At 43.2% G+C, this 25,085-nt stretch overlaps 2 protein-coding genes across 2 annotated transcripts; one reads left to right on the top strand and one right to left on the bottom strand.

The window, feature by feature from the left end:
* Positions 1-111: 111 nt before the first annotated feature.
* On the bottom strand, positions 112-6,850 carry kctd10 (potassium channel tetramerization domain containing 10). The gene is made up of 7 exons (XM_021605393.2): positions 6,699-6,850; positions 4,813-5,026; positions 2,812-2,981; positions 2,335-2,421; positions 2,167-2,219; positions 1,660-1,855; positions 112-1,357 (listed from the first exon to the last, which is right to left on the bottom strand). Exons 1-7 carry the CDS (start codon positions 6,699-6,701, stop codon positions 1,145-1,147), a joined length of 936 nt encoding a protein of 311 aa, XP_021461068.1. The 5' UTR covers positions 6,702-6,850; the 3' UTR covers positions 112-1,144.
* Positions 6,851-9,874: 3,024 nt separating this feature from the next.
* Positions 9,875-24,261, top strand: LOC110525357 (ubiquitin-protein ligase E3B). The gene is made up of 28 exons (XM_021605394.2): positions 9,875-10,206; positions 10,640-10,796; positions 11,031-11,200; positions 11,296-11,407; positions 11,631-11,690; positions 11,782-11,886; positions 12,012-12,108; positions 12,233-12,318; positions 12,581-12,663; positions 12,946-13,051; positions 13,236-13,356; positions 13,781-13,958; positions 14,158-14,321; positions 14,544-14,711; positions 14,787-14,958; positions 15,218-15,336; positions 15,492-15,606; positions 15,954-16,053; positions 16,181-16,300; positions 16,481-16,657; positions 16,784-16,894; positions 17,105-17,242; positions 17,580-17,645; positions 17,731-17,789; positions 19,696-19,878; positions 20,133-20,244; positions 20,379-20,471; positions 20,932-24,261. The coding sequence occupies exons 3-28, from the start codon at positions 11,040-11,042 to the stop codon at positions 21,121-21,123; spliced, it is 3,198 nt and encodes a 1,065-aa protein (XP_021461069.1). The 5' UTR covers positions 9,875-10,206; positions 10,640-10,796; positions 11,031-11,039; the 3' UTR covers positions 21,124-24,261.
* Positions 24,262-25,085: the final 824 nt, after the last annotated feature.

Here is a 25,085-nt window from a genome sequence, read left to right on the forward strand (position 1 = left end):
ATTTATTTGCACTATACCAAACCATCAGGCTACTCTTGTATAGGAATCACTGATTGATTTTGCAACAATGTACCATCATTTTGTAAAATATAAGAGTAAACGCAAACAACATTCTTGTAGATTTTTTTTATTTGTGATAAGGTATGTATAAATATATGTAAAACATTTGGTTGTACAATTGTACAGATGAATCTACAAACACTGTTTGTTAAAAGGGGACACAGTGTGTAGATGTACGGTTAACAGGTCTAATTTCTCTGCCTGTTAAAAGCCGTCCTTGAGTTGAGCTCTGGTTTCAGACATTAATTTCAGCCTTGGAGCTCTTTCAGCCCAGATAACACTTCACACCACAGCTCAAGTTGTCTCCTTTTAAACAATCACTTACATGGCATGAAGGGACATTGCGTTAAATGGGAAATCCTATTCATAAAAAATAAATTTAAAAAGAGGTTGTGGGACTGTGGAGGTACTCGATTGTATGATATTTTGATTCAACCGATATTCACAGAATGGGGCAAAAGGAAGATGCAACGATTTAATTGAATATTGATAGCATCGCTGCCTGTCTCTGTTTGTTTGATTCAATAATGCCCCCTGGTGGACTGTTTTTGTAGAACACCTGATTGACTGCCATTAGTGTCTCCATACACTTCAGACAGGCGTAATGATTCTTGTTCTTCTTGCTGCAACAAAGCAAGCACCAAAGAAAAATGCATGATGCTGACATTTTAATTCCCTCCAGTATAACCACTGGCACAATTCCATTCCACACAATTGACGTCCCATTCATAATCCAATTCACATTCACACATAGTAGAAAATCCAATCACCTAACTCGGCATCCACCTACCTCTGAGACACTAAACACCCCAAAATGTTGGATGTCTCAGGCATTCTTCCTCAGTACTAAACAAAACAAGATGGTCTACATGAAACCACTACACACAAAGTCTCCACTCGTCTCTCCTCAGCAGTGGGCTCCCGCTGTGGGGGACTGGTGAGAGTAAAAGTGGGGGAAGAAGAGAGAGCGAGGCGCTGGGTGTTGGAAGTAAGGCACACACATGGTCCACTGAGAGTCCAGGATCAGACATCCAGGGATGGGCTGGGCTTTGGATGGTCAAGGGGGGGGGCGGTCAGTCAGGGGTTACTGGTGGTGGTGTGTGCGATCATCGGGCCGCTTGACGTGGATCCTACGGACCCTGTCAATGCGCTCCTCGTCCTCGTCCAGGTGGTGCGAGCGGCCAGCGGCACCCCCCGTAGCCTCCAGCAGAGCGTTGTCAGGACCCCTCCCATCCTGGGACTCATACAGCAGGATGTTGAGGGTCTCCTCGTAGATTCGTGCCTCAGGGAATTCCACCTGGAGGGGAAGGGGTTTATGTATTTAGGTCTGCCTGGTCATTGTTATCTGAATGCCAAGAATGCCTGTACTTTGTAGCAAAGAAAATGTCCCAATGGTATATTAAAGTAGACTTTTCTACAGTAATCTAACAGCAGGCTAGCAACAACAAACTCCCAAATTGGGGTAGTTTACTAGAGGTGTTCTACCTTCAAAGCCTTGAAGCCAGAGACATGTAGTTGCTGAGTCTGTGTTCAATAAAATATTTTAAGATGACATACTATATGCCATTGCAGTGCGATTTTTTATTTTTTTTGCATTACCTTGGTCTGCTTCTTCTCTGTGGCGTAGACGATTGAGGTGCAGCACACCTCAGCGATCTTGCGTCCCTGGCCGTAGAAGGACCAGCAGCAGATCTCGTCGCCGATCACATCCTTGATGAAGAGCACACGGTTGTTGAAGCGCAGCGACAGCTTGTCAAACAGCTCAATGTTCTTCAGCATGTTGTCGTCAGAGTTACTGCATGGAGGGAAGGATGAGGAAGCCTGGTTAGTGATAAGAGGTTGCGTTCCATGCCAACTAGACTGCAGCCACGTAATTGCTGTCGGACAGTAACCACCTATTGTGTGCCACGTCATTGACTATGCAGTTGGACATCAGATTGCTATATCATATGTGGTTAGGTGATGTTAAACACTTATCCAGGCATTGTGAGATCTGGAAGCTGGCTACAATGTAGTCAGCCTGGAATGTGGACTGCACTTAAACCATACATTTTTCACTTTACATTCATAATTTACATGTCTTTAATAGATGTAAGAATCTCTCACCTGGTGTAGGAGTATTTGTTGTTGCTTCTGTTGTATAAGAGTTTGACAGTGGGCTATGTAGACCCAAAACAACAGGAAAACGTCAGTCAGAATTGAATACGTGAGACTAGAGCTTTAGTAAATACTGGGCGTGTCCTTCACTCTGATGCGTGACTCGGTCAACAATACCTTATTAGAGGTGGCGATGAGTCTCTGTTCTTCCTTCAACGATGTCACCAGAGGAACTTTACAGAACGGCTCATATGACTCTTTGTTCTAGAACACCAATAAAGATGTAAAAAAATACTTGAAAGGTAAAGACATATTTTAGCTAGAATGGATGATTTTTTACATAAGTCCTCTAACAGATAGATGCAGATTGAGTGAGTTGGCTGGGCCCGTAACGGTGTATGTGTAGAATGTAGAGGCAGTGGGAGGTAGAGCTAGATGAAGAGTGGGGGATGAGACTGATTATTTCACACCATTGTGCCGACCCAAACAGTATTGGCTCTTATATTTTCCTTTTGACATGTCCTTTCCAGCACGGTTCAAGCAACTATGGTCGATGCATAACCAAGCCTGTGCAGTGCAGTTTGGCTCAGCTCAGTAGTGTGAAAAGGGGTAAAGAGTGAGAGGAGAAACAAGCAGTCCCGAGGGTGACGGTACCTGCAGGGCAGCCTGACACTCATCAGCCAGGCCTTGGACCAGATAGTATTTGGCCTCAGCCATCAGCTCCTCAGTCTCCCGACGACTCTCTGGGAGCGGCACAGCCCCGTCTCTAAGGTAGTTCAGAATCGTCCCAAAGTGTTTCCCACACCGGTCAATCAGGATCCAGCCTGGACAGGGACAAGCACCAGATCAACTTAGTGGCCATTTTCATTTTTAGACCGCTAACAAAATACTAGGCAGATCCCAGTTCTGTTTATACTGTGTGTAACTCCTATGCTCGTTGTCATGTCAAATTCTGGCCGTGACAGAATTTTGTCAGCCGGTGATTGTCAAGCAAATAACTGTCGGTCTTACGGTAATTCCCTGTTAATTAACAAACACATTTAGCATCTCCTGGCTTCCACACACAGCCTATAAGCCATTGATGCAGACCTTTGAAATATATGTTTTAAAAAGTCTAATAAATCCATGTAATATAGCCTACACCTTCAAAATGAATCCATTATTTATTTTAGACAGGTCTAAAGAAGCATAATATGAAGAAAATGTAGTCCATTACAGAAGAACAGAAGATTTGCCTAGAATTCCATGGCATTATTTTATAGTATGAAAAATACAATTGAACAAAGCTGAATAAAATCTCAGAAAATAACATGTTTCTCCAAAAGATTTGAGGGAGTGTGCACATGCGGCTATTCTGTGTTGAGCGGTTAACAAAGAAACAGGTACTCCTATGTGCTTCATTTAGAGTTATTTATGTAACTTTAGTTATGATACAAATGTTGGGCGATATGTTTTGATTGATTTTTAATACATGGTAAGGCTGCATGATGCGATTAATGATGATGACATCAAAAGCTGTACACACTTCATTAGTCTCTCATTCACAATTTGACAAGCACTTGATAATGCCTCGAATTTCACGGTGGCATCCCCTTTGTGGCTGTAATGCACCCTGCGATTATGCATGTAATGCTTTTATTATAAAGATGCATTTTTATGGTGAAAATTATCTTCCCCAAACTTAAAACTCACGCGCTGCTTATGTATGCCAGTTAGCCTCTACACCCCTTGTAAAGCGGATTAATGTGCTTAATTTTAAGAACTTATTTGGCCACTTTAGATGTGATACAAACCTTTTCAAAACATATATGCCTATGGGCTAGACTACATGAGGTGTGCGACTATGATTAGAAAGTCGCAAAAAAAGGCAGTTTCTTATTCTGTGATGATATATAACTCAAGTGATAGGCTAATATTGTCACCCATCAGACCATTCTTGATTTACATATACTAAATAATATGTAAGAAATTTGTTTTGATTTAGAATGGACCATTATCATGCACCTGTCTAGAAACAGGGGCAGCAGGAAAAAATACATGTAATCTATGCACTTAAATAACGAATTGAGGACGCTTTTCCCGTGGTTCATTTTCATGTCAGCCAGGTAGGCTATACTCCCGTTGTAAAGATAAACAATGTGCTTAATATTAGGAAAGTTGAGAAATAAATATAGTAGGCCTAGCCTATAGAAAGCTGATCGGATCCTCCTCCTTTGATTAGAGGCTATCACTGTGTTTTGTTGTACAATTGCATAGCCTATAGAAATGTTGCACAATATGAGCTTATGGGTTCTCATGAAGTGTTTAATTAGATTTTCGCATACATTTGCATTGATGTCAAAGTGATTAGAGGGACAATAGAGTGCTGAGTACCAGGCAGTTAGCAAGTTTGGTATGCTACTAAGGATCACCAGCGGCATAAGAGCTTGGAGAAGCCTAATTACCGTGACTAACCGATCAAGTGGAATTTGACTGCCTTCATGACTCGTGACCGCTGGTGTGGTCACCGCAACAGCCCTACTCATGACTCTCGACAATGACCATTTACAAATAGATCTCGGACCAGGCTAGAAAAATACAGGTGTAATAATAGGTGTTAAAGACTCCTCACTCAGAGGAGTGAGTGGTGCCATGGAGGTCTGACAGATAAAGTACCTTCACTGTCTGTGAGGACTTCCATCCTGCCGCTGAACATGGCCTTGAGCATGGTGTCCTGCTTGGTGAGGGTCTGCATGGTGGTGTAGTAAAGCGCCCCGCCCACGTTTAGCTTCACATACTTGGAGCTGGGACTGGAGCCCTTGAAGGAGGTGGTCCGGGTTGTAGCCGCCGGCACTGCCGAGCTCACCACGCTCTCTCCTGACATCTCTTCCTGTGACGGGGGCACAAAACAACCCCAAGTCAGGTGTCAAGATGGCAAACAGGATAAAACAGCCGCATGGACAGGTCAGCTTTGGAAAACTAGTCCATTCAATTCCAAATTGACACCAAGCTTTTAATTCTAAATTGCCCTTAAGTATTTGGGATTGGAAAGGATTAGCTAGCTAGATAGGTAGGACCAATATGATTATCAATTCTTACAACTATGACTTGTCTTGCCCAGTTAGTTGCCCTGCCACTTACACACCCCGAATGGCAGTTAACTTTTGTTCTGGTGAGTTCACACGGACAAAGACTGACAAAACCAGCACTTTATATTCTTCAAAACTCCCATGATATCCTTTACAGTGATCTAACTAAAGCATAACTAGACTACTCCATTCATATACGCTAACTACCGTTAGCGTTTATTGATTAAGGTATTTTCTTCTCAGGGGACTGTTAAGTGCCCAAATGCTCGGTCTGAACTAGCCCAAAGGCCGGCTGATGGCGATAGAGTCGTTTAATCTTACCGTCCAAAGGGAATCTATGCAGCCGGCTATACACTCGTACCCCAGTGGACCGGTTCAGACATAAAACATTCTCCCTTCAGGCTGCAAAGGCGTCGATTCCTACTTTTCAGTTGGAATTTACATAACAATGGATTACTGTGAACTGTAACTCCTTCTCACCACCAACCACAGGTGGCTTCATGAGCCCGCTCTGGTAATCATCAGATGGGAGGAGGAGAGGAGGTAGGGGGCTCATGTGGGTAACTAGGGGTCCCTGTCTTGGTTGGGTAACTGATTCTGGGCCGGCCCTAGCCTCTTGGGGGCCCTAAGCAAGATTTGGTTGGGCACCCCACCGCGCGGGCAAAACACTTTTCACCCCCCCCCCCTTGACAGCAGAGAGAAAGTTAATGTCCTGCAATTATAAACATTTTGCTATGGGGCAGAGTAATTTTTGCCGTTTTAAAGCTAATTACCTACTATTCAGATTTTGCCATTGCTTATGCCATTTTAATGATCTGAGTGAGAGTGACTAACAAAATCAATGGAGGTCAGGGCCCCTGAGCACAGTCAGTATTCTGCCATTACTACAAGTTTGGATAGCCGGCTAGACTAATTTACCAATCTAAAAATTGTTAGTTGACATGGCTAATTAAGTGACTGACATAAGATAAACTGCTGATGCACACACACAACAAAAATCGTAATTGCACCTTGTGTACCCTACTATTCTAACTCTCAAGATTAAGTTGAAACCCTGACTGAGTCGTTGTCGTCGGCATTAAAAAAAAACAAAGCCCCGGGGTTTATGATAAGTTAATACAGGCCCTGTTCAAAAATCCTCCTGTCAGCCCGAGTTATGTAAACACAGTATCCCTAGTATAACATAATAGTGCATACTAGTGGTACAGTCCAAAATAAGCAATAAGGTCTTTGGAGAAACGGTATGCTCGCCTACATTATTGCGCTAAAGTAGACGTAACGTTTGCTAAGAGTTCCGGTTAGCTAGCTAACGTTAGCTAGCTAGGAGACCTGAACCAAGACGGCTAAACGTTAGCTAGCTAACTTAGGCCAAATCGAAAAGTACGTCGACATTTCACAAATTAATGATCATTGATTCAATTGTTTTCTATTCCGAAAGTGTCTTTTAAGACAACATTGTTCAGTCATATTTACCATAGAACCCCCCAACAGACTTCGGAATTCGACGAGCACCAGCCCCAAGAATCACCTGCTTCCGGACCAGCAAACAATTGATGACGTCAATACAGGTAGGGACTGTGTGCACCAACAAATTAATAATTTTCCCTTTTAGTGTACCCTGCATTTTGTCTCATCATTCATTACTAAATTAGTTGACAGAATTGGTTAAAATGGTGCAATGTCCCATTTTGCTTATTTTCTCTAAAGTTTATCAAATGTATTATTCTTAATACACTGAAACACTTCTTCAACACAAAGTAGAATATTCACCAGGTCATTTGCCATGTTCGAGAGGATCAAATTCATGGTAAATTCTAATCAAATTGTTTATGTCACATGCGCCGAATACAACAACCTTACAGTGAAATGCTTACTTACAAACCCTTAACCAACAATGCAGTTGTAAGAAAAATAAATGTTAAGTAAAAAATAAGAAATAAAAGTAACAAATAACAGCAGTAAAATAACAGTAGTGAGGCTATATACAGGGGGTACCGGTACAGAGTCAATCAATGTGCGGGGGCTCTGGTTAGTCAAGGTAATTGAGGTAATATGTACTGTACGTGTAGGCTGAGTTAAAGTGACTAAGCATAGATAATAAACAGAGAGTAGCAGCTGTGTAATATAGGGGGGGATTTGCAGATAGTCTGGGTAGTCATTTGATTTTTGATTAGCTGTTCAGGAGTCGTATGGCTTGGGGGTAGAAGCTGTTAAGGGTAGAAGCCTTTTGGACCTAGACATAGTGCTCCGGTACCACTTGCCGTGCGGTAGCAGAGAGATCGGTCTATGACTAAAAATGGACAATTTTTGACAAAAATGGACAATTTTTAGGGCCTTCGTCTGACACTGCCTGGTATAGAGGTCCTGGATGGCAGGAAGCTTGGCCCCAGTGATGTACTGGGCCGTACGCACTACCGTCTGTAATGCCTTGCAGTCGGAGGCCGAGCAGTTGCCATACCAGGCAGTGATGCAACCAGCCAGGATGCTCTCGATGATGCAGCTGTAGAACTTTTTGAGGATCTGAGGACCCATGCCAAATATTTTAAGTCTCCTGAGGGGGAATAGGCTTTGTCGTGCCCTCTTCACGACTGTCTTGGTGTGTTTGGACCATGATATTTTGTTGGTGATGTGGACACCAAGGAACTTGAAGTTCTCAACCTGCTCCACTACAGCCCCGTCAATGAGAATGGGGGCTTGCTCGGTCCTCCTTTTCCTGTAGTCCACAATCATCTCCATTGTCTTGATCACGTTGAGGGAGAGGTTGTTATCCTGGCACCACACGGCCAGGTCTCTGACTTCCTCCCTATAGGCTGTCTCATCGTTGTCGGTGATCAGGCCTACCACTGTTGTGTCATCGGCAAACTTAATTATGGTGTTGAAGTCGTGCCTGGCCATGCAGTCATGAGAGTACAGGAGGTCAGCTGAGCACGCATCCCTGAGCGTCCCCCGTGTTGAGGATCAGCGTGGCGGATGTGTTGTTACCTACCCTTACCACCTGGGGGCGGCCCGTCAGGAAGTCCAGGATCCAGTTGCAGAGGGAGGTATTTAGTCCCAGGGTTCTTAGCTTAGTGAGGGAACTATGGTGTTGAATGCTGAGCTGTAGTCAATGAATAGCATTCTCACATAGGTGTTCCTTTTGTCCAGGTGGGAACAGGCAGTGTGGAGTGCAACAGAGATTGCATCATCTGTGGATCTGTTGGGGTGGTATGCAAATTGGAGTGGGTCTATGGTTTCTGGGATAATGGTGTTATTAGCCATGACCAGCCTTTTAAAGCACTACAGGCTACAGACGTGAGTGCTACGGGTCGGTAATCATTTAGGCAGGTTACCTTAGTGTTCTTGGGCACAGGGACTATGGTGGTCTGCTTGAAACATGTTGGTGTTACAATGTCAGTGAAGACACTTTCCAGTTGGTCAGAGCATTCTCGGAGTACACGTCCTGGTAATCCATCTGGCACTGTGGCCTTGTGAGTGCTGACCTGTTTAAAGGTCTTACTCACATCGGCTAGGGAGAGCGTGATCACACAGTCATCCGGAACAGCTGATTCTCTCATGCATGTTTCAGTGTTACTTGCCTTGAAGCGAGCATAGAAGTAATTTAGCTCGTCTGGTAGGCTTGTGTCACTGGGCAGCTCACAGCTATGCTTCCCTTTGTAGTCTGTAATAGTTTGCAAGCCCTGCCACATCCGACGAGTGTCGGAGCCATTGTAGTAATATTTTATCTTAGTCCTGTATTGACGCTTTGCCTGTTTGATGGTTTGTTGGAGGGCATAGCAGGATTTCTTAGCAGCTTCCAGGTTAGAGTCCCGCTCCTTGAAAGCGGCAGCTCTACCCTTTAGCTCAGTGCGGATGTTGCCTGTAATCCATGGCTTCTGGTTGGAGTATGTAAATTGTGACCGACTGACTAGTTATGAGTAGTTATTTTTGATCTTTGTAGATCAGTCAGTTTTGATCTTTGTAGATCAGTCAGTTGACTGCAATGTCGAACAAGTTAATTCTTTATAGGGCGGTAATCAAGAAAAGAGCATGTTGGACAGTCAACAGGCCCAATCCCAAATGAACCCCTGGACCCTATGCACTTGTGGAGAGCTGAAAGATTTTTTTTTTGTATTTTATTTAGTTGTATTTAACCTTTATTTAACTAGGCAAGTCAGTTAAGAACACATTCTTATTTACATTGATGGCCTACCAAGAGTTCTCCTGCTGGGACGGGGCTGGGACTAAAAAATAAATAATATATAAATATAGGACAAAACACACATCATGGCATGGGAGACAACACTACATAAAGCGAGACCTAAGATAGCAAGGCAGCATAGTCTATCAGAGGGCAAGGTTGAGGTATTACCATATTGGGTGCACCTGTCAAATCTCAGATCGCCACAAGTAGGTGTAGGGATCCATTTGGTATTGGGCCATACCAATGCGATTGGCAGTGTTCAAGAGCATCAAACCGTGATTTTATCAGGGGTAATCTGCGACAGACTGACTGATCTTAAATAACGAGTCAGTATTATTTGTAGATGCAAGGTGATTTGTAGATCAGTCAGTCGGCAGTCGCCTGCATTGTCGGCTGTAACAGCGAACAAGCCCATTTCTAACTATCTGTGGCCATACGTCATTAATTAGCTTCCACCCCGGAAATGGGTAACCAATAATAGCTCCCCCATTTTCTTTAGATTTAAATTAATATCCCTAGTTCTATGAATTGGATCAAAGCTTCAATTGAATAGATCCAGATTAGACAAAATACTAATTATAACAAACATAATTTCAGTGTACATACAGTGTATCAATATGGAAAAGATCATGTAAATTGTTTACTCAGAAAAATACATCCCACTTGGAATGTTTTCAGTGCGAAAGTACAAGGATTAATGGCTGCAATCACGGATCTCTTGTTATTGTTTACATTTTGAAACAGCCGAAGGCCTCTACTTTATGAGGGTGTCATTGACAGTGAACGGAAAGTTCTTGTTGGGTAATGTTTTACCTAGCTTTTCATGTTCGTAAAATGCGTTGAGAAGTAACTAAGTCAATTGGTGGTGACGAAGTAGCTAGCTAACGTTAGCCTGCTATGCTAATCAGCGGCTAGCTAACGTAAACCATAATACAGTAGATTGTTGGCTACAACAAGCTAGCGAGTTATTTGTCGGGTCTAGTAGTTATCTAGCTAGTATAGCTAACTGTTATTCTTGACTTGTACCACAATGTTAGTTTGTCATGGATTAAAATGTTGTTTGTGTAGTTAGCTTGCTTGCTTTCTACTGTAACTAAATTAGGAACGTGTCATCGTTTGAGACCAGACAGACCATCCACAATTTGGCTAACGTTGGCTAGCTAGCTTAAATGGTCTCAAAGTTGTAATGATGGGCTAACTCGTTACATATGTTCTTTATATGTTATTTTCATAGAGATGACAAATTGATCCGCTTTTGCTGGGCTAACCAATGCGCAGCTATAGCTCTCGAAGGGTTTCTGGAAACTTGGATCTCGAGGATGTTCAAATGACTGCAGAAACATAGCGCATAGTTGCAAAGGTCAAGCCAAGATCACCAGAGAAAAACACAGGTATAACACACCATGTCCTGTTTTTTGTGCTATTGTTTTCTGTGTGTGATGTCATTACCTTCATTTGAATGTATTCTTATTCTATTGCAGTGTACGGCTAGATCAAAGTCATGTTATTGTTTTCCCCCCTTCCCCTTTACCCACAGAGAATACCGATAAGTGAATTTGGCCTTGAATATTAATCACTATTGTGTTTCTGCAGAAACTAAATCTGTCAATTTTGCCTGACCTTAGGGGTGCACAATGTTTAGTGCAACTCAGAGTTCCAAGTCTGAGTTCCTGGACAAAGCCAGGCAGGCACGTGAGGAGAGGAAGGGGTACAAAGAGAGGGAGAGAGCAGCCACTCTGATTCAAGCGCTGGTCAGGAGATTCCTCTGTCGCTGCAAACTCCAGAAGCAAATAAGGTTAGCTTTTACAAACAATACTTGCCATTATGCTTTAGGAGGACATATCATCTTTCTTGAGACTCAATGTGTGAATTCTCTCTCTTTCTGACCAGGAAAGAGGTTGATGACTTCTTTCAAGATGTCGGAACAACAAAAAGAAATGCACTATCAATTTTTAAAATTGCTCGGAAGTTGTTATTCATTTTTTGTCAAGAGGATAAGCTGGTTAGTTTTTTTAACCCCTACACTTTACCCTCACTGATAATATATAAAAATATGTTTTGTACATTGTTATAACTGATTTGAATGTTTTAATTGTCTCTTACTGGAGGATGTCTCTTATTTACTTATGAGCTGAAAGCCATTTCAATAATTATGTATCAATATAGTACTTGAGATTGCTTAGTGTACATTTAACTAATGAACTAAGATGTTTTTTTCTACACAGAGGTTTGAGAAGCTTTGTCGCTCCATTCTTGGTAGCATGGAGGTTGAAAATGAGCCCAAAGTGAGTATGATTATTAATGATCATCAGTGATTACAGATGTTTTATGAACCCAGAGTGTGATTGACTCTGTGATTGTGTTCTTGGTTATCAGGTTTGGTATGTGTCACTGGCCCTTTCCAAAGACCTCACCATCCCATGGATAAAGCAGATCAAAGATGTTCTGTGGGTCTCCTGTAATTTTTTGAAAAAATTAAAGGTAAGTATTAATACTTAGGATAATAACCTTTATAAAATAACAGGTGTATAATTTTAAATATTGAAATGTGTATAATTTTGAAATGTCAAAATTGTAACTTTACCCCTCCCTTCCTTCTGCTGTAGCCTGACATCCTGCAGGACAATAAGCTGGTGACTTTGTACCTTACCATGCTGGTGACCTTCACAGACACGTCAACCTGGAAGATAGTGAGAGGGAAAGGTCAGTCTCAGGTCAAACCACTGCTGCAGTGCACACACATCCTCTATTATCACAAGTGTCTTGATATTGAAAGAAAAAAAGACAAAGTGGAATCTGACATTTTTTTCCCCCTCCTCTGTTCTAGGAGAGGCCCTCAGACCAGCATTGACCCGGATCTGTGAGAACATCATGGGGCATCTCAATCAAAAGGGATTTTATTCAATACTGCAGGTACAGTTACGATTATTATGATGTTAACAGGGTTGGGGTCAATTCAATTTAAATTCCAGTCAATTCAGGAAGTACACATTCTAATTAATATTATCTTTAATGCTTTTCAATTAGGAAGAATTAGAATTTTGGCTTACTTTTTGAATTGACTGGAACTGAAATGGAATTGACCCCAACCATGGTTGTTGACGTGTATTGGTTGTTTATGCAATATAAATCAAAAATAAAATGTGTGAACTGTCACCTTTGGATTCCCTGGTAGATTCTACTCACCAACGGATTGGCGCGCTCCAGACCCTCTCTTACCAAGGGCACACTCACAGCAGTATTCACGTTGGCATTAAGGTGAGCGGTTGTTGGGAGTGTTCTAATCCCCATTTAACCACAATGGATCAATTGTCTCTGCATCACTAGAGCCTGGAGCAGATCTATTGCAGTGGATTCCCAGGGTTCAGCTAGCTCACGTTCCCTCTCAGTAACAGGGTTTGTAGGAAGAAAATAATCCTGTGTTTTTAGCTTCATGGAGAATTAAGTCCTATCTTATCATAGTGCTTGGTTACCGTTTTAGAATGCTCGGAGCCGAAGAAGCTTTGGGAGCCATTAGTGTAACTTGTCTTTATTTTATAGACCTGTCATTGCTGCTCACTTCTCTGACAACCTGCTGAGGTCTCTTCTCATCCACATCATGTCTGTCCCAGCTGTCGTCTCCCACATCAACACCATCACCCCAGAGGTAGACACTCACATGAAGAAATGGCACCCTATTCTCTACCTCGTGCACTGTATGTAGGGAATAGGGTGCTCGAAAGTAGTGCACTACGTAAGGTATAGGGTGCCATTTCAAACGCACCCTTTATTGTGTGGACATCATAACTTGTACAATGAGAGAGCCTCTGAGTGTGCGCTTGTCTGTGCAGTGCATGGCCACCATACAGACCCACGACCTGCTGAGGAAGTTCACCCTGTTCCTGAGCCGTGAGGAGCAGTGTGTTGACATCTGTGTCTGCCTGGAGGGGAGCCACACACTGTGCTTGCTGGGTACGGTCCTTTACACTGCCTCACATAGCTATTCTATGGCAATAATTTTAAATTCTCTTCCCTATTGCAGGATTTCCCAAACTCGGTCCTGGGGCCCACTCTGGTGCACATTTTGGTTTTTGTCCTAGCACTACACAGCTGACTCAAATAATCAAAGCTTCATGATGAGTTGGTTATTTGAATCAGCTGTGTAGTGCAAGGGGAAAAACAAATCCTGCACCCAGTGGATGGGGGATGGGGACAGGACAGGGCCGATTTTGGGAAACCTGCTATAGGCTACTGTTTGTGTGAGTGTACAAGTTTGAGTTTTTTTTGCATGACTCTTTCTTGTTTTTCTCTGTGCCGTGCTGTGGGAAGCATACTTAATCAGCTCTTTGGGGTTGCTGCTCTGTGGGGGCCTCTGTTTCATCCTGTTGTACTGTAGGTAACCTGATTCACCTGGGCTACCTCAACGAGAAAGTCCTGGAGGAGGAGGCCAACCACTTTGTGAAAGACCTGACGGACATGCTGTCCTACTGCCAGAGATACGTGTCCCAGAAGAAATCCAACCTCACCCACTGGCACCCGGTCCTAGGCTGGTTTTCCCAAACTGTAGACTACGGGTCAGTGGGACATCCTCAGAACCCAGATATGTTTCTGCTCTCTTGTTGACTCTTATTGTCATGCCAAACTCATGACAATGACCATAGGAGCAAAATGGCACAAAAAGATATGGGACCGGGCTATGAAATGGGATCTCAATCATTGAATGTCATGGATTTAAAGTGGATCTTAACTCCCTCACCCTGTCCTTCTCTCCAGTCTGAATGAGTCTATGCCACTGGTCACCAAGCAGCTGCAGTACCTGTGGGGCATGCCTGTGATCCGGACTCTCTTCAGTGACGTGCTCAGCAAAAAGCTTGAGACCCAAGAGCCCACGCCTCCACCACAGCCTACCACGTCGCAGAACAACCTGCCAGTCAAGAGTAAGTTGAATTTGGTTTGTTTGTTGTTTTTCTCCCAGGCACTTAATCAATCAATTTCAAGGGTTAATTATTTAGACACTATTGTCATTTTTTTCCCCCACTTACCTGGGTTTTTGTCGATACAACACTGTATTAAAGGTTGTGTTTTAAAACAATGAACTAAACCGTATCAATGAAGTAACTTTGTCAGAGTGGTTTCTGATTGACGTGGGTTTCTCTTAGGCCTCTTTAAGCGGGCGTTTCAGAAGTCTGCCTCGGTGCGCAACATCTTGAAGCCGGTCGGCGGGAGACGAGTGGACTCCGCTGAGGTGCAGAAGGTGTGCAGTATCTGTGTGCTGTACCAGACAGCCCTCACCACGCTCACTCAGATACGACTGCAAATCCTCACTGGTGAGTCCCTGCGATTTGAGACACACACACACAACATATGTTCTCTCATGTTTTCTCTGGCGGTGTCACCCTCAGGCCTAACCTACCTGGATGACCTTCTGCCTAAGCTGTGGGCCTTCATATGCGAGCTAGGCCCCCAGGGAGGCCTCAAGCTGTTCATGGAGTGCCTGAACAACGACACAGAGGAGTCTAAGCAGCTGCTGGCCATGCTCATGCTGTTCTGTGACTGCTCCAGACACCTCATCACGTGAGCTCCATGAATTGCTACTATATAACAGACATGTGATAGACACATCCTGTATGGGAGGGTTTCCCACATATAGATTACATCTAGTCCTGGACTAAGAAGCACTTTCAATACTAATCTGTGTCTGGAAAACTGTCCATAAATGCAGTATCCCAGACCCACTGGATGTCTGTAGTTACTGACACGTTATACTGTATGTCTTCCACAGGATCCTAGATGTCTGTAGTTACTGACACGTTATAATGTATGTTTTCCACAGGATCCTGGATGATATCGAGGTTTACGAGGAGCAGATCTCATTTAAGACAGAAGAGCTTGTCACCATCTCCTCGTTTCTCAACACATTTGTGTACAAGATGGTCTGGGACGGCATTTTAGGTGAGTCGCCTCTTACCCCTGTTGAACTCTTGTCAAACTCAAGGGTCAAGCTGATTGACTGTGACAGAATTGCCAATCCCTGGTTCCGGCACCATGAGAAATAGTTTGGGGATAGGGTTAGTGAGTGGGTGCATTCATTTAGTGTGTTGTGACAGAGAATGCCAAGGGGGAGAAGCTGGACCTGTTCCACAGTGTTCACGGCTGGCTGATGGTGCTCTATGAGCGGGACTGCAGGAGGAGGTTCTCCCCTGATGATAACTGGCTGCGCAAGTAAGTGCCCCTCTGGAAACATACTGATCCTAATCCCCAATACTTCCCATGTTTGTTATTCTGCACTTCCCAAATCCTTAAAAGGTGATCCTTGTGATCAGTAGCAGTCAAATACTCTCAAAGCTTGAGGTGCGCTTGATGAAGCTTGCCCACCATAATGGAACCAATGGAATGTTAGTGCCAAAAGCGCCAACTTTGTCCACCCTGTCCCCCTGGGGAAATATTGGGCCCATCTCAAGTATTTGACTTATGTATTTGTTCCAGGTGTGATCTGTAAGAGACCATTGTGATGTTGGAAAAAGGCACACACACACACAAACACACACACTTTCAACCCTTATGTCCAGGGATCTGAAGCCGAGCCTTTTGTTCCAAGAGCTGGAGAAGGGCAAGAGGAGAGCTCAGCTGTTACTGCAGTACATACCACATGTCATTCCCCACAAAAACGTGAGTCTGCACAGAAAGAATATTGTCCCTCTGGGGCATCTGTAGTTGTAGTTTCACTGTACCGTGTCCTTATCAATATGTACATGGTGTCTCGCCCCCATTCGTAATCCTGTCCTACCCACTTTAGAGGGTCCTGCTGTTCCGGAACATTATTACCAAGGAGAAGGAAACCTTGGGATTGGTGGAAACAAGCTCCGCGTCTCCGCATGTCACCCATATCACCATTCGCCGCTCACGGATGTTAGAGGTATGAAATTGATGTATCGATCTGTTGCATGTTTTCCCCCACACTGGAATACCACTTAGGATTAATTTTGTATTCAAGTGTACAGATTGAGACAGTCTAGTTGTCAAATACAGTCCAGTATGGTGGCTGTGACTTCAGCCCAAACTGATCACCCAAACTCTGTGCCTGAACACTCTTCAGGATGGTTATGACCAACTCCGCCGGTTGCCTGTCAACTCCATCAAAGGCGTGATCCGTGTGAAGTTTGTCAACGACCTGGGTGTGGACGAGGCCGGAATCGACCAGGACGGCGTCTTCAAGGAGTTCCTGGAAGAGATCATCAAGAAAGTCTTCAACCCAGCACTCAACCTCTTTAAGGTTTGCTCGCCAGACCTCGTTTCAAATACTTTTGGAATAATTTTGAAAGATTCACTCTCACAAGATGCTTTTAGCCATTTTCTGTCAACCATGCTGCTGCTGCTGATGATGTATTTTCCCCCATAGACCACCAGTGGCAACGAGAGGTTGTACCCCTCCCCTACATCCTACATCCACGAGAACCACCTGCAGCTTTTTGAGTTTGTGGGGAAGATGCTTGGCAAAGCAATGTATGAGGTGTGTCTGCACTCACAGAGGATGTTAGTCATGTGAAATTGCCATATATTTACAAGAATGACTCCTTTTAAAGCCACAAGCCCTGCCCACCACTTTCCCCCTTATAAAACTGAGGGATGGATCTAGAGAAATGTAACAACGGTTCATAGCTGGAGCTATGGATGCAATGCCTGATAGTCCATGAGATCAACGTGTATGTGTGTTTTTCAGGGCATCGTGGTGGACGTACCCTTCGCCTCCTTCTTCCTCAGCCAGGTCATGGGTCACCACCACAGCACCTTCTACAGCTCCATCGACGAGCTGCCCTCCCTGGACTCTGAGTTCTACAAGAACCTCACCTCCATCAAGGTCAGAAAGATCCCCCGCCCCAACTATCATAGTCCTACATTCCCTGGTATTGTGTGAATTACAATATAAACCGTGTTTATTACAAAAACTTTAAAAAAAAATTGCAACTGAAAATTAGCGTTTCTGATTGGATTAGTCCAGGTGGTCCCTCCCTGTTTCAGTCTGTTTTCTCCCGCTTGGTGCCTGTTGAACACGACCTCGGTTTATGGTTATAATTGCGCTCTTTTGATTTGAGACGTTTGTTTTACTTTGTCGCTACTTTTTGTGATCAATTTTACTTAAAGTTGTGGAAGTTGACTCCAAATAGGTGGTTGATCTTGGTTTTGTCCTTTTCCAGCGCTATGACGGGGATGTTGGTGATTTGGGTCTGACACTATCGTATGACGAGGATGTTATGGGACAGGTAGAAACTATATTTTTTTCTCTGGATTCAGGAAAACAGAACTGCTCTTTTAATCTCTTAATACTCTCTTCATGTTTCCTGGCAGCTGGTCTGTCACGAGCTGATTCCTGGAGGAAAGACGATGCAAGTCACCAACGAAAACAAGTGAGCAAGATGCAGATCCACCATCTAGTGGTTCTCAATAAATACATATTGTATTAGACGATGGTGTGAACATCAAGTGGAATTAACAACTAACATCTGTAAGTTTGGTTCTACAGTACATTAGTGGTTCTCAAACCTCTCCTCTGGGACCCCTAGATGTTTCACAATTTCATTGTAGCTCTGAACCAGCTCACATGATTCACCTAGTCAAGGGTTTGATGATTAGTTGACAAGTTGAATCAGGTGTGCTAGCTGTGGAATAGATCAAATACATGGAATGGGTGGGAGTCTGGGAGGTTTGAGAACCACTGATGTACTGTAGAACCAAACTTACAGATGTTAGTTGTTAATTCCACTTGATGTTCACACCATTGTTCGTCTAATACAATATGTATTTATTGTCCCCCTCCCCCCAGACACTTGTGAAGATCTAAAAGGATCTGATAGGTATAAGCAATAAGGTGAATGTCCTACCAAGCCAGGGCATAGTAGATGTACATGCATTGCTTATTATACCGGTCAAATCCATTCATATCTTCACTGTTTCTTTTTTATTAATACTTTTTATTTTAGTCTACTTGGTAAATATTTTCTCTACTCTTCTTGAACTGCACTGTTGGTTAATGGCTTGTAAAGTAAGCATTTCATGGTAACGTCTACACTTGTTGTATTCAGCGTTTGTGACCAATAGTTTGAGTTGATTTCACAAGTGCCCAGGAGGGAAGGGCTGGGGGTTGTTTCTAGACAGGCCCATGGTCAAAGACCGGTACAGTATGAAGATGGGAAACTGCTTCTGCAATAGAATAATAGAAATAGAAATTCTGATTACGCTTGTAGGTGATGCCATGGCGACGTTGGCTAGCAAAGCTCATGCATAGAAACACGTCATCGGGTCTAACAGTCCTCTCTCACTGAACTGCGCAATGTGCAGGTCGTCAAATCAAAGGCACTCCTTTGCTATAAAGTTGTTTTTGACAAATGAAAACGTGTCAGTTTGTCACTTTCACAAGGTTGGAGTAATAACATGTTCAGCTACTTAAGACATCGGCTCAAATCTAGGTTGTGCCTTTAGAGTTTCAGAAGATTAACAACCAAGAAATAATTTTTCCCTTTTCTCATTGACTTCTTAAACCCTGGTCTGCTTCACAAGCGTTCCCGGAAGTCTTGAGATCAAATCAAATGGTTAGCAGATGTTATTGCGAGTGTAGTGAAATGCTTGTGCTTCTAGTTCCGACAGTGCAGCAATATCTAACAAGTAATTTTAACAATTCCACAACAACTACCTAATACCCACAAATTTAAGTAAAGGAATGGAATAATAATATATAAATATATGGATAAGCAATGACAGCATGGCAAATGCAAGATGCAATGGATGGTATAAAATACAGTACATACGAGATGAGTAATGGAAGATATGTAAACATTATTAAAGTGACTAGTGATCCATTTAGACTAGTGGCCAATTTCAAGTCTGTATGTAGGCAGCAGCCACTCTGTGCTAGTGATGGCTGTTTAACAGTCTGATGGCCTTGAGATAGAAACTGTTTTTCAGTCTCTCGGTCCCAGCTTTGATGCACCTGTACTGACCTCACCTTCTGGATGTTAGCGGGGTGAACAGGCAGTGGCTTGGGTGGTTGTTGTCTTTGATTATCTTTTTGGCATCGGGTGGTGTAGGTGTCCTGGAGGGCAGGTAGTTTGCCCCCGATGATGTGTTGTGCAGACTGCACTACCTTCTGGAGAGCCCTGCGGTTGTGGGCGGTGCAGTTACCGTACAAGGCGGTGATACAAGCCCGACAGGATGATCTTAATTGTGCACCTGATGTTTGCTCCTCTGGGTTTAGAAACTCTGCCATGGTGTTCTGAGTCTGACGTAACTTCACCTTTGACCTTCTCTGTGCTGCAGGATCAGCTACATCCACCTGATGGCGCACTTCCGCATGCACACGCAGATCAAGGAGCAGACGGCAGCTTTTATCCGAGGATACCGCAGCATCATCAACCCCGAGTGGCTGCACATGTTCTCCACCCCCGAGGTCCAGCGCCTCGTCTCCGGGGACAACGCCGAGATTGACCTGGACGACCTCAAGTGCGTAACCTTCGACCCCTTTCACCCTGACCAGCCCCTCCACATGTCATTACTGTTGTCACTCGACAGCTCTTCAACGTGCCAATTGTCAAACATTTTAGGGAAATCCTGAATTCCACAGTGTTCAAATGGTGTGAATCTCCCATTTGATTGTTTCGCTGACAATGAGCTGACCTTGTAAGAAGGTTATGAAGCCAAGTTGAAGGTGCTCGCTGACATGGTCTCTCTCTGCATGTCTCTCTTTCTGTTGTCAGGAAACACACAGTTTACTATGGAGGTTTCCACAGCAGCCATCGGGTCATCATCTGGCTGTGGGACATCCTGTCCAGTGACTTCTCCTCTGAGGAAAGAGCCATGTTCCTCAAGGTAATAACCAGCCCCAAATGTTACAAAAATGCTATTTTACCATTCATTCATTTAGCTGCATTAAATCGACTTGCGGGGCCCGTTTGAGACTTGTAACTGTTATTTGATCATCCATTGTTGTTCTTGGTTTACAGTTTGTCACCAGTTGTTCAAGACCCCCCCTCCTAGGTTTTGCCTACCTCAAGCCCCCTTTCTCCATCCGCTGTGTGGAGGTGTCTGACGATCAGGTGAGAACACTGTAATCATAGTCAGATGTTTATACATAGAGCTCAGTGATATGGAAAAAATCCATACCATGATAATGTATAGCCTGATATGATGCGATAACGATAAATTAAACTAAGTTTATAACAATGTGGACCACAGTTTAACATTTAAAAAGTTATAGCCATCAATTGTCCCATTAACAATAACCCATATTAGCGGACTTATTTCATTTCAAACTTTACATTTCTGTAATGTAACTAATCGTGATGAACAATATCCGCAAAATGCCTGCTATAAGTGGTCGGTGTCGATCATTTTTGGTTTATCGTCCCAGCTCTACGACAGCACACAGACACCAGCACCCCTGCTACTCTCCATTGAACTTTGACCTTTTTGTTGAAAAAGAAAATAGCTTTGAGAAGTCAGTCCCTTGGGACTACTGTGTGTTTATGTGTGCTCCTGTCGCTTGTCTCTCTCTAGGACACTGGGGACACCCTAGGCAGCGTCCTCCGGGGTTTCTTCACCATCCGGAAGAAGGAACCAGGCGGTCGCCTCCCCACCTCGTCCACCTGCTTCAACCTGCTCAAGCTGCCTAACTACAGCAAGAAGAGCATCCTGCGTGACAAGCTCCGCTACGCCATCAGTATGAACACAGGTTTCGAGCTCTCATAAAATAAACTACCCCCTGCTCGTGGCCTGCTGACAGCAAAACTAATGGGAGAACGACTGAAGAGCGTCCTCCTTACCCAGGCTAGAGGCGGGAGTCCGTTAAGTCAGTGGAGCTTTACCAAAGCGGAAGGCAAAACACATTAGATCCCCCCCGCCCCCTTTTACCTTTATCGCAGCCTTGGAAACCAGAAGAGCTCCACCCTCTCTTATCCCAATCAGTCTGGATTCTGGAAGATACCCACCCCAAGGGCTCTCAAGCCCATTTGCTGCCTGTGTAACCACGGTAACCTATTTTCTGACCAGTTGTAGTCTTTGACTACGTTAGATTTTTTTTCTTCAAATAGACAAGTAGCTAAAGAAACAAGTGCTCTGGGAGCAACACATTTGGAACAGTTACTTTCTGCTCTCTCAACTTTAACCCCATGCTAATAATCGTAACAAGGAGAATAATGTGTTACCTAACACATTGCCAAACTAAAATGGCTCCATGTCTTACCATTTCTTCTCAGGCTTAATAGAAAGATACTCCCACGTCAAATTAACTGGAAAGCAATATAGATGCAATGCAAGCCATTAGACACGTGATAGACTTCTCACTGGAGCAAAACCATAGAACATAGTTTCCTATCTATTGGAATATAATGTTATCCATGCAACTTTCAGCTGTCATTCGATGAGTCTTAATAGCCTTGTTGAACATGACGAAAGCACCTTTTTATAAAGAGACGACAAATCACTGCCTCATGTTCAACAACAAGTTCTAATCACGGAGAGGTGGTCACCACGCCTGTGTCATATTTATATTGGCTCTCATGGATTAATTAAGGAATTAAATCCTGACGATCTGTCTCTTTCTCTCCCCATATACATACACTACAGTCAGTCACCTGACAAAAGCATTAGACCTTGTATCTCTGTTCTCTAATGTACTGAAATTAGAACTCATGTTACACCGCAATGCATTTGTAACCCAAAGTGATGCCTGTCGGTCATGTCAATACTTTCACTGATCATGCGGTTGTTTGATACAGACAAATGATGTCCCATTATCTTGTCGTGGTCCCAGAGTTTTTTTTTTTTTTTTTGGTTGCTTTTGATAATGAATTAGTGGCTCTTGAATGTTTTTTATGATTTGCTGTGAAATATCTGGGTCCTATAACTACAGCAGGCAACTGTTGTTTTTTCCACATTGCATGTCGCTGATTGTGACCTTCCCAAACAAATTTGTTACAGTGAAGTCAATCATGAACGTTTCTCTATACACTAGGATTTCACTGAATAATTCTCACTACAGCTCTGAAAAATGCTGAGTGCCTCATATGTCCCCACCTCATATGTCTAAGTGTGGCGTTTGATCGCGTTTGTGACTGACCATGTCTCTTCGAAATGGAATCAAGCCATAAACACACAGGACAAGGTATTTATAAGGACTTGAGCCTGCTTAGAGACAATTCAAATTCAACGCTCCCTCTACCGTGTCCGCCACTGAACAAACCAACCAACCAAATCAGGAAAGTTTGGTGTCATTTGTCACTGGCTGTGCATGCCAACCCTGTAAGGATGCTCCCTTGTCTGAAGACCTTACAGCCACATGGAAAGGGGTTACACAGGGAGCAAACCATACTACAACATGATGTCATGGGTTGGTTGATCACCTGAATCTGAAAGCATTTCTTTTGTATCCATCTACCCTCCTTCAGACCCTCTCTTGCACAGAAAACCCTGCAAAATACCATGCAAAATGTTGCATTAACAGGGTTAAATAAAAATAGACTATGTGGGGCAGTTGTTAGTAACTTGGTGGTGGGAGACAAGGCAGTTTAGGGTCTTAATTGGAAATGAAAGATAAACAGGCTGATAAAAAGCAATAGCCTGTTTGTTGATTCTGTATTTTATGCAGAACTTTTTCCTGAGGGGTGTACGTGTGCACTGCGTGGTTGTTGTCAGCAATTGATACGGCTCTGGTTGTGGTCAGCCATAGATGCGGCTCTGGTTGTGGTCAGCCATAGATGCGGCTCTGGTTGTGGTCAGCCATAGATGCGGCTCTGGTTGTGGTCAGCCATAGATGCGGCTCTGGTTGTGGTCAGCCATAGATGCGGCTCTGGTTGTGGTCAGCCAGAGATCTGGTTGTGGTCAGCCAGAGATGCGGCTCTGGTTGTGGTCAGCCAGAGATCCGGCTCTGGTTGTGATAATTTCTAGTTGAAGGCGTAATGCACCCCAACACCTCATGTCATTAATCACTAGCTAACAGAAAAACACCTTTCTGATGATGTTATGGGGATTATATGGGCCATTAAACAAGGTTCTGTATGGTTTTATATTGCTTCGCTATCTTATATTGACCAATGAACCGAAATCTGTGATCTATTTGTTTGTGTATAGTAATATTAAGGGGTACAACCTACATGTACAGGCATTTCCCCCAGTTATGAATGCCATCAATTTAATTGAAACATTGAAATAACTATTAGAGACTATAGTATGGGAAGATCTTACCTCAATTTTGTCTGTTGTGACTGCGATATATTTAATTCCCAAGAGCCTCTGACTGTGGCCTCTCTGACAAGTCAGTGGTCAATGTCCTCAGTGGTGTCTGACTAAATGTTACCCATACATTCTTTCAATCAATTGTTTCAACAGCCTGATGCGGATTAGAAATGAGGTTTGGAAATGGAGCTGTAGTGAGACAAATGTTCAGTGTCCAAGAGAGAATGGAAGATATCCCACACACTCTGTCTGTTGTGTTTGATGAGGTCATTCCTCACTTTTAAATGATGTCATGAGATCTTGCTATCTTTTTATTAGAAGAAAAGGAAATCCAGGAAATGTGCAACATACTCCTATGAAAGTACTGTCCTCTCCCTCCTTTTTAAGTGTTTTTGAAACTGGTTGCACTATGTGAAATACAGGTTGTTAAAGGTTATTTCAATGTAAAACATGTCTGTGTAAGATATTTCTGCTGTAAAACATTAACAATTGTTGAGTCATGTTAACCATATTTATTCTAAACTTGACTTAACTAAAGTGTGTCTTTCTTCAGGAATCAAGCCATGCTTTTCTTCAGGAGAGGTTGTATAGTGCAGAGAGGTATTTATATATTAAATAATGAAATAGCAGCTGTGTAGAACAGGTTATGTCATGGATTCGTGTCAGTTCTCTATTTATTACATTTGCAGATCGTTTCCTTGCTATCTGGGATCCTTGGGACGTCCCTACCCCGTTGAAATTTAAAATGGTTAACCTGGTTGGAGGATTCCAGATTTCCTGCTTATTCCGTCCTGATTCCGGGAATACTCCAGGGAATATATTGAAATTAGCGGAATTTTGTAACCCTGGTTATGGTTTAGGGTGGGGGACAGCCCAATGATTCCAGATATCACTAACCCTCCTTTACCTAGGCTATAGCGACGTATGTCAGTCGACTCAAGTTTGGGTCAGGTGAGCCTGAATTTCAATGCTTCCCCTTCATACACTTTTTAAAAAGTAGTTTAACGATCATTGCATATCTAAAACAATGAGGACTCCTCCAACGCGCTGGTTCAAAGCATTGCGGAGGTAAATTGGCTACATTAAAACTAGTCAGACGCATCCCAGATCGCTGTCTAAATGTACTTGAATCACTTTGGTAGTAACACGCATTGTTTTATTGATTTCAAACTTAATGTATATTGTTAAATGGTTCATCTTTGAAATCAATATTACTTATCTTTCAGAAAGTTCGTGTGACAGGTTTGAACAACTTGATTTCTTCATCGCTCTTATCTTTGATTATATTTTGCGTTTCCTGATTGGTTGCCTGGAAACCCGACGTCTAGGTGGGCAGAGATGAGTGTTTGAATCGGGAACTGTTCGTCTCGCCACCTCTACAAGCCAGAATGTTATAAAAGTATATTAAGGTACTTTACCGGTTGGTATGTGAGACAATATATCCACAGGGAAGTATAATTACATGTTGGTAGTGCACT

Source organism: Oncorhynchus mykiss, chromosome 6 (assembly GCF_013265735.2).
Source record: "Oncorhynchus mykiss isolate Arlee chromosome 6, USDA_OmykA_1.1, whole genome shotgun sequence".
NCBI classification, from domain to species: domain Eukaryota; kingdom Metazoa; phylum Chordata; class Actinopteri; order Salmoniformes; family Salmonidae; genus Oncorhynchus; species Oncorhynchus mykiss.